Source organism: Oncorhynchus masou, unplaced genomic scaffold (assembly GCF_036934945.1).
Source record: "Oncorhynchus masou masou isolate Uvic2021 unplaced genomic scaffold, UVic_Omas_1.1 unplaced_scaffold_461, whole genome shotgun sequence".
Classification (NCBI taxonomy): Eukaryota; Metazoa; Chordata; class Actinopteri; order Salmoniformes; family Salmonidae; genus Oncorhynchus; species Oncorhynchus masou.
The window spans coordinates 542,134-551,329 of NW_027011005.1; the positions used below are offsets into that span (position 1 = coordinate 542,134).

The 9,196-nt window shown below is 46.9% G+C and overlaps 1 protein-coding gene across 1 annotated transcript in view; it reads right to left on the bottom strand.

The window, feature by feature from the left end:
• LOC135535212 (coiled-coil domain-containing protein 81-like) overlaps positions 1-9,039 on the bottom strand; it is a 30,965-nt gene extending 21,926 nt beyond the window's left edge. Inside the window, 2 exon segments of the mRNA XM_064961911.1 lie at positions 8,665-8,726; positions 8,944-9,039. Coding sequence (XP_064817983.1) covers positions 8,665-8,726; positions 8,944-9,022 — 141 coding nt within the window. The 5' untranslated portion in view covers positions 9,023-9,039.
• Positions 9,040-9,196: the final 157 nt, after the last annotated feature.

Below are 9,196 nucleotides of genomic sequence, written 5' to 3' on the forward strand. Positions count from 1 at the left end.
CCTGCGCCCTTTTCTCTCACTTGTAGAAAGCAGAGAGCAGCAGCCTGCGCCCTTTTCTCTCACTTGTAGAAAGCAGAGAGCAGCAGCCTGCGCCCTTTTCTCTCACTTGTAGAAAGCAGAGAGCAGCAGCCGCCACACACAGAGACGCGTACAAAGCTCTCCCTCGCCCTCCATTTGGTAAATCCGACCACAACTCTATCCCCCTGATTCCTGCTTACAAGCAAAAATTAAAGCAGGAAGCACCAGTGACTCGTTCTATAAAAAAAATGGTCAGATGAAGCAGATGCTAAACTACAGGACTATTTTGTTATCACAGACTGGAACATTTTCCGGGATTCTTCTGATGGCATTGAGGAGAACACCACATCAGTCACGGGCTTTATCAATAAGTACATTGAGGACGTCATCCCCACAGTGACTGTACGTACATACCCCAAATAGAAGCCATGGATTACAGGCAACATTCGCACTGAGCTAAAGGGTATAGCTGCCGCTTTCAAGGTTTTATTTTTTTATTTTTTTATTTCACCTTTATTTAACCAGGTAGGCTAGTTGAGAACAAGTTCTCATTTGCAACTGCGACCTGGCCAAGATAAAGCATAGCAGTGTGAACAGGCAACACAGAGTTACACATTGAGTTATAGAAATTATAGAAAAAGCACTGAGACTGCACTTGTGAAGGTGATAAATGACCTTTTAATGGTGTCAGACCGAGGCTCTGCATCTGTCCTCGTGCTCCTAGACCTTAGTGCTGCTTTTGATACCATCGATCACCACATTCTTTTGGAGATATTGGAAACCCAAATTGGTCTACGCGAACAAGTTCTGGCCTGGTTTAGATCTTATCTGTTGGAAAGATATCAGTTTGTCTCTGTGAATGGTTTGTCCTCTGACAAATCAACTGTAAATTTCAGTGTTCCTCAAGGTTCCGTTTTAGGACCACTAATGTTTTCACTATATATTTTACCTCTTGGAGATGTCATTCGAAAACATAATGTTAACTTTCACTGCTATGCGGATGACACACAGATGTACATTTCAATGAAACATGGTGAAGCCCCAAAATTGCCCTCGCTAGAAGCCTGTGTTTCAGACATAAGGAAGTGGATGGCTGCAAACTTTCTACTTTTAAACTCGGACAAAATAGAGATGCTTGTTCTAGGTCCCAAGAAACAAAGAGATCTTCTGTTGAATCTGACAATTAACCTTGATGGTTGTACAGTCGTCTCAAATAAAGATGTGAAGGACCTCGGCGTTACTCTGGACCCTGATCTTTCTTTTGACGAACATATCAAGACTGTTTCAAGGACAGCTTTTTCCATCTACGTAACATTGCAAAAATCAGAAACTTTCTGTCCAAAAATGATTCAGAAAAATGAATCCATGCTTTTGTTACATCTAGGTTAGACTACTGCAATGCTCTACTTTCCAGCTACCCGGATAAAGCATTAAATAAACTTCAGTTAGTGCTAAATACGGCTGCTAGAATCCTGACTAGAACCAAAAGATTTGATCATATTACTCCAGTGCTAGCCTCCCTACACTGGCTTCCTGTCAAGGCAAGGGCTGATTTCAAGGTTTTTACTGCTAACCTACAAAGCATTATATGGGCTTGCTCCTACCTATCTTTCCGATTTGGTCCTGCCATACATACCTACTTGTACGCTACGGTCACAAGGCGCAGGCCTCCTAATTGTCCCTAGAATTTCTAAGCAAACAGCTGGAGGCATGGCTTTCTCCTATAGAGCTCCATTTTTATGGAATGGTCTGCCTACCCACGTGAGAGACGCAAACTCGGTCTCAACCTTTAAGTCTTTACTGAAAACTCATCTCTTCTCTTTTATGATTGAGTGTAGTCTGGCCCAGGAGTGTGAAGGTGAACGGAAAGGTTCTGGAGCAACGAACCGCCCTTGTTGTCTCTGCCTGGCCGGTTCCCCTCTCCCCACTGGGATTCTCTGCCTCTAACCCTATTACAGGGCCTGAGTTACTGGCTTACTGGTGCTATTTCATGCCGTCCCTAGGAGGGGTGCGTCACTTGAGGTGGTTGAGTCACTGACGTGATCTTCCTGTCTGGGTTGGCGCCCCCCCTTGGGTTTGTGCTGTAGCGGAGATCTTTGTGGGCTATACTTGGCCTTTTCTCAGGATGGTAAGTTGGTGGTTGAAGATAACCCGGTGGGGTTATATCCTTCCTGTTTGGCCCTGTCCTGGGGTATCATCGGACGGGGCCATAGTGTCTCCTGACCCTTCCGGTCTCAGCCTCCAGTATTTATGCTGCAGTAGTTTATGTGTCGGGGGGCTAGGGTTAGTTTGTTATATCTGGAGTACTTCTCCTGTCTTATCCGGTGTCCTGTGTGAATTTAAGTATGCTCTCTCTAATTCTCTCTTTCTCTCTTTCTTTCTCTCTCTCTGAGGACTTGAGCCCTAGGACCATGCCTCAGGACAACCTGGTATGATGACTCCTTGCTGTCCCCAGTCCACCTGGCCGTACTGCTGCTCCAGTTTCAACTGTTCTGCCTGCGGCTATGGAACCCTGACCTGTTTACCGGATGTGCTACCTGTCCCAGACCTGCTGTTTTCAACTCTGTAGAGACAGCAGGAGCGGTAGAGATACTCTTAATGATCGGGAATGAAAAGCCAACTGACATTTACTCCTGAGGTGCTGACTTGCTGCACCCTCGACAACTACTGTGATTATTATTATTTGACAATGCTGGTCATTTATGAACACTTGAACATCTTGGCCATGATCTGTTATAATCTCCACCCGGCACAGCCAGAAGAGGGCTGGCCACCCCTCATAGCCTGGTTCCTCTCTAGGTTTCTTCCTAGGTTTTGGCCTTTCTAGGGAGTTTTTCCTAGCCACCGTGCTTCTACACCTGCATTGCTTGCTGTTTGGGGTTTTAGGCTGGGATTCTGTACAGCACTTTGAGATATCAGCTGATGTAGGAAGGGCTATATAAATACATTTGATTTGATTTGATCCGCAGAATCTGCTTCAATATTCGCAGAATGTTTCCCTTCCATGGAGATGAAAGGAAACGCACAAATGAACTGGCGGACACATGAGGATCATCTCTGACTGAAGCACACGAGACAATGACACTGTCATGGTACACTGTGGGCTTACGTTCGACAAGGGTGGCTTCATACAGCCAATAGCAGGGGAGTCTGCAACCTTTTTCATGTGGGGTGCCAATTTACAATTCATCCTACCATTTATAAAGATCTGGGGACCAGTTATGATTTTCATATACGCATTGTAAGATATCTAACTGTGCCCAAAACATTTCTAGCTGGCCACAAACTAAATAGTTATATACAGTGCATTCAGAAGTTATTCAGACCCGTTGACTTACTTCACATTATGTTACGTTACAACCTAATTCTAAAATGTACACAAAATACCCCATAATGACAAAGCAAAAACAGGTTTAAAAAATACAACTGAAATATTAAATTTACATAAATATTCAGACCATTTACTCAGTACTTTGTTGAAGCACCTTTGGCAGCGATTACAGCCTCAAGCCTTCCTGGGTATGAAACTACAAGCTTGGCCCACCTGTATTTGGGGAGTTTCTCACATTCTTCTCTGCAGATCCTCTCAAGCTCTGTCAGGTTGGATGGGGAGCATTGCTGGACAACTATTTTCAGGTCTATCCAGAGATTTTTAGATCGGGTTCAAGTCCGGGCTCTGGCTGGGCCTCTCAAGGACATTCAGACACTTGTCCCGAAGCCACTCCTGCATTCTCTTGGCTGTGTGCTGAGGGTCGTTGTCCTGTTGGAAGGTGAATCTCCGCCCCAGTCTGAGGTCCTGAGCACTCTGGAGCAGGTTTTCATCAAGGTTCTTTCTGTACTTGCTCCTTTCATCTTTCCTTCGATCCTGACTAGTCTCACAGTCCCTGTCGCTGAAAAACATACCCACAGCATGATGCTGCCACCACCATGCTTCACTGCAGGGATGGTGCCACGCATCCTCCAGACGTGATGCTTGGCATTCAGGCCAAAGAGTTTTTCATGGTCTGAGTATTCCTTTAGATGTCTTTTAGCAAACTCCAAGCGAGCTGTCATGTGCCTTTTACTGAGGAGTGGCTTTCATCTGACCACTCTACCATAAAGGCCAGATTGGTGGAGTGCTGCAGGGATGGTTGTCCTTCTGGAAGTTTTTCCTTTCTCCACAGAGGAACTCTGGAGCTTTGTCAGAGTGACCATTGGGTTTTTGGTCACCTCCCTGACCAAGGCCCTTCTCCCCCGATTGCTCAGTTTGGCCGGGCAACCAGTGATCTTGGGGACCTTCAATGCTGCAGAAATGTTTTGGTACTCTTCCCCAGATCTGTGCCTCAACACAAACCTGTCTCGGAGCTCTATGGACAATTCCTTCAACCGCATGGCTTGGTTTTTGCTCTGACATGCACTGTCAACTGTGGGACCTTATATAGACAGGTGTGTGCCTTTCCAAATCATGCCTAATCAATGAAATTTACCACAGGTGGACTCCAATCAAGTTGTAGAAACATTTCAAGGAGGATCAATCGAAACAAGATGCACCTGAGCTCAATTTTGAGTCTCATAGCAAATGGTCTAAATGCTTATGTAAGTAAGGTATTTATGTTTTTTATTTGTATTAATTTGTGGGAAAAATTCAACATTTATAAAAAAACAAAAAACAATTTTAGATAAAGGCTGTAACGTAACAAAATGTGGAAAAGGGGAAGGTGGCTAAATGTTTTCCGAATGTCCTGAAGCTGATGACTCGACAGATGTACTATCCATTCAGCACCACGTCACGGAGCTCCACTATTCCTGTACCGAGGCGCTGTCCAATCAGAGGTGCTGAATCACGGGCGTGGTTTTAGCACCTTTTCAAAAGTAGATTTTCCTTTTGTATTTCGCGATATTCGTCATTCTTTAGTCGAGTTTGTTTGTCTTCATGCGTCCTTGTCGATTGTAGGCCTAAGTAAGTCTGATGTAGGCTATGCCTTCTATTTCAATGCATGTGTAGGATTTATCTGGCAGAATTTGCATTCGCAGTCAGCTGTTTTATGCTCTGGTTACTCAAGCAATCAAAAGTCCTTTTTACATCAGCAGATGTCACAAAGTGCTCATACAGAAACCCAGCCTAAAAGCCCAAAGAGCAAGCAATGCAGATGTAGAAGCACGGTGGCTAGGAAAAACTCTCTGGAAAGGCAGGAACATAGGAAGAAACCTAGAGAGGAACCAGGCTCTGAAGGGTGGCCAGTCCTCTTCTGGCTGTACTGGGTAGAGAGGAACCAGGCTCTGAAGGGTGGCCAGTCCTCTTCTGGCTGTACTGGGTAGAGAGGAACCAGGCTCTGAAGGGTGGCCAGTCCTCTTCTGGCTGTACTGGGTAGAGAGGAACCAGGCTCTGAGGGGTGGCCAGTCCTCTTCTGGCTGTACTGGGTAGAGAGGAACCAGGCTCTGAGGGGTGGCCAGTCCTCTTCTGGCTGTACTGGGTAGAGAGGAACAAGGCTCTGAGAGGTGGCCAGTCCTCTTCTGGCTGTACTGGGTAGAGAGGAACCAGGCTCTGAAGGGGGGCCAGTCCTCTTCTGGCTGTACTGGGTAGAGGGGAACCAGGCTCTGAAGGGTGGCCAGTCCTCTTCTGGCTGTACTATGTAGAGAGGAACCAGGCTCTGAAGGGGGCCAGTCCTCTTCTGGCTGTACTGGGTAGAGAGGAACCAGGCTCTGAGAGGTGGCCAGTCCTCTTCTGGCTGTACTGGGTAGAGGAACCAGGCTCTGAAGGGGGCCAGTCCTCTTCTGGCTGTACTGGGTAGAGAGGAACCAGGCTCTGAAGGGTGGCCAGTCCTCTTCTGGCTGTACTGGGTAGAGAGGAACCAGGCTCTGAAAGGTGGCCAGTCCTCTTCTGGCTGTACTGGGTAGAGAGGAACCAGGCTCTGAAGGGGGGCCAGTCCTCTTCTGGCTGTACTGGGTAGAGAGGAACCAGGCTCTGAAGGGGGACCAGTCCTCTTCTGGCTGTACTGGGTAGAGAGGAAACAGGCTCTGAAGGGTGGCCAGTCCTCTTCTGGCTGTACTGGGTAGAGAGGAACCAGGCTCTGAAGGGTGGCCAGTCCTCTTCTGGCTGTACTGGGTAGAGAGGAACCAGGCTCTGAAGGGTAGCCAGTCCTCTTCTGGCTGTACTGGGTAGAGAGGAACCAGGCTCTGAAGGGGGCCAGTCCTCTTCTGGCTGTACTGGGTAGAGAGGAACCAGGCTCTGAAGGGTGGCCAGTCCTCTTCTGGCTGTACTGGGTAGAGAGGAACCAGGCTCTGAGGGGTGGCCAGTCCTCTTCTGGCTGTACTGGGTAGAGAGGAACCAGGCTCTGAGGGGTGGCCAGTCCTCTTCTGGCTGTACTGGGTAGAGAGGAACCAGGCTCTGAAGGGGGCCAGTCCTCTTCTGGCTGTACTGGGTAGAGAGGAACCAGGCTCTGAGAGGTGGCCAGTCCTCTTCTGGCTGTACTGGGTAGAGAGGAACCAGGCTCTGAAGGGGGCCAGTCCTCTTCTGGCTGTACTGGGTAGAGAGGAACCAGGCTCTGAAGGGTGGCCAGTCCTCTTCTGGCTGTACTGGGTAGAGAGGAACCAGGCTCTGAGAGGTGGCCAGTCCTCTTCTGGCTGTACTGGGTAGAGAGGAACCAGGCTCTGAAGGGGGGCCAGTCCTCTTCTGGCTGTACTGGGTAGAGAGGAACCAGGCTCTGAAGGGGGGGCAGTCCTCTTCTGGCTGTACTATGTAGAGAGGAACCAGGCTCTGAGGGGGGGCCAGTCCTCTTCTGGCTGTGCCAGATGGAGATTATAAGAGTAATTGGCCATTAAGGCCAGATCGTTTCACACTGACGCCAGCATTTGATGTCGGGCCTTGTTGTGACTTGATAGCATGTATTATGCATCTATTTCATGTTCACTGTATGTACTGTTCCACAAGTAAATGAGTCAATTTATGACGAGGTTGAGTAGTGGTTGACATTGTAGCCAGTGGTGTAAAGTACTTAAGTAAAAATACTTTAAAATACAACTTAAGTCGTTTTTTGGGGGGATCTGTACTTTGCTTTTCTATTTATATTTTTGACAACTTTTACATTTAGTCCACTGCATTCTCGGCAAGACGGAGCTGCTCTTCCTCCCGGGGAAGGACTGCCCGTTCCATGATCTCGCCATCACGGTTGACAACTCCATTGTGTCCTCCTCCCAGAGCGCTAAGAACCTTGGCGTGATCCTGGACAACACCCTGTCGTTCTCAACCAACATCATGGCGGTGGCCCGTTCCTGTAGGTTCATGCTCTACAACATCCGCAGAGTATGACCCTGCCTCACACAGGAAGCGGCGCAGGTCCTAATCCAGGCACTTGTCATCTCCCGTCTGGATTACTGCAACTCGCTGTTGGCTGGGCTCCCTGCCTGTGCCATTAAACCCCTACAACTCATCCAGAACGCCGCAGCCCGTCTGGTGTTCAACCTTCCCAAGTTCTCTCACGTCACCCCGCTCCTCCGCTCTTTCCACTGGCTTCCAGTTGAAGCTCGCATCCGCTACAAGACCATGGTGCTTGCCTACGGAGCTGTGAGGGGAACGGCACCGCAGTACCTCCAGGCTCTGATCAGGCCCTACACCCAAGCAAGGGCACTGCGTTCATCCACCTCTGGCCTGCTCGCCTCCCTACCACTGAGGAAGTACAGTTCCCGCTCAGCCCAGTCAAAACTGTTCGCTGCTCTGGCCCCCCAATGGTGGAACAAACTCCCTCACGACGCCAGGACAGCAGAGTCAATCACCACCTTCCGGAGACACCTGAAACCCCACCTCTTCAAGGAATACCTAGGATAGGATAAGTAATCCTTCTCACCCCCCTTAATGATTTAGATGCACTATTGTAAAGTGGCTGTTCCACTGGATGTCAGAAGGTGAATTCACCAATTTGTAAGTCGCTCTGGATAAGAGCGTCTGCTAAATGACTTAAATGTAAATGTAAATGTAAATGTCAAAGAAAATAATGTACTTTTTACTCCATACATTTTCCCTCGACACCCAAAAGTACTCGTTATATTTTGAATGCTCACCAGGACAGAACAATTGTACAATTCACACAGTTATCAACAGAACATCGCTGGTCATCTCTACTGCCTCTGATCTGGCGGACTCACTAAACACAAATGCTTCGTTTGTAAATTAAATCAGAGTTTTGGAGATTGCCCATCTGTCCGTGAAAAAAAACAAAAAAACAAGATAATGGTGGCATCAGGTTTGCTTAATATAAGGAATGGATAATGATTTATGCTTTTACTTTTGAAACTTAAGTTTATTTTTGCAATTACATTTACTTTTGATAATTAAGTATATTTAAAAGCAAATACTTTTAGACTTTTACTGGGTGTTTACTTTTACTTGAGTCATTTTCTATGAAGGTATCTTTACTTTTACTCAAGTATGACAATTGGGTCCTTTATCCACCACTGATTGTAGCCTCCACGTGGTGATAATTAATGTCTGATGTCATTTTGTTTGATTTTGCTCTTCATCAAATAGCATTTTAGAGTTTTAAAATGGTGTAGAAATGGAATAAATAAACTTCAACCTCCTAAAAACATCCTCCTTTGTTCTACCCTCGGTTCAGCTGAACTGACTGACCACTGACTAATGGCAATATCGACTTTCTAAAGTGCTCTGACCTTTTGCAAGGTCATCTGTCGCTCCACGAAAGATGACACGTTCGACCAAATGCTGTCAACGTCTGAAATAAAGGAGAACATTTTCAGAACAATTTTCAGAAAATAAAAATTTCTCATATGGCTAAATGCTTTTAAAAATGACATGCACACCTTGATTCTAAATTGTGCAAAGTTTGCAAACAAATGCGTATAGCCTAGGTGTTTTTACGATGCGGCAAGGTGGGCTATATCTTTTCTACTGTACAATGAAATAGGCTAGAAAGTGTGTCCTGTCCTGACCGTTTTCTGAGAGCTGAGAGAGGGTTGGAAAGGACTTCCTCTCCGCCTCCGACACCACGGACAGCAAGTCGGTCATCATGACAATTAGAGCAAAATCTCTTTAAAAAAAAATAATAAAAGAAACCCAGAGTTGTTTCAGCTCAATCCACGGACTTCCAGATTCGGCTCAATTCACCGATTTCCAGATTCTCCCCCGCCTTCCAGATTCTCCCCAGCCGATAGCCCATTACAGTGCGTCTCCTCGGGTGATAAA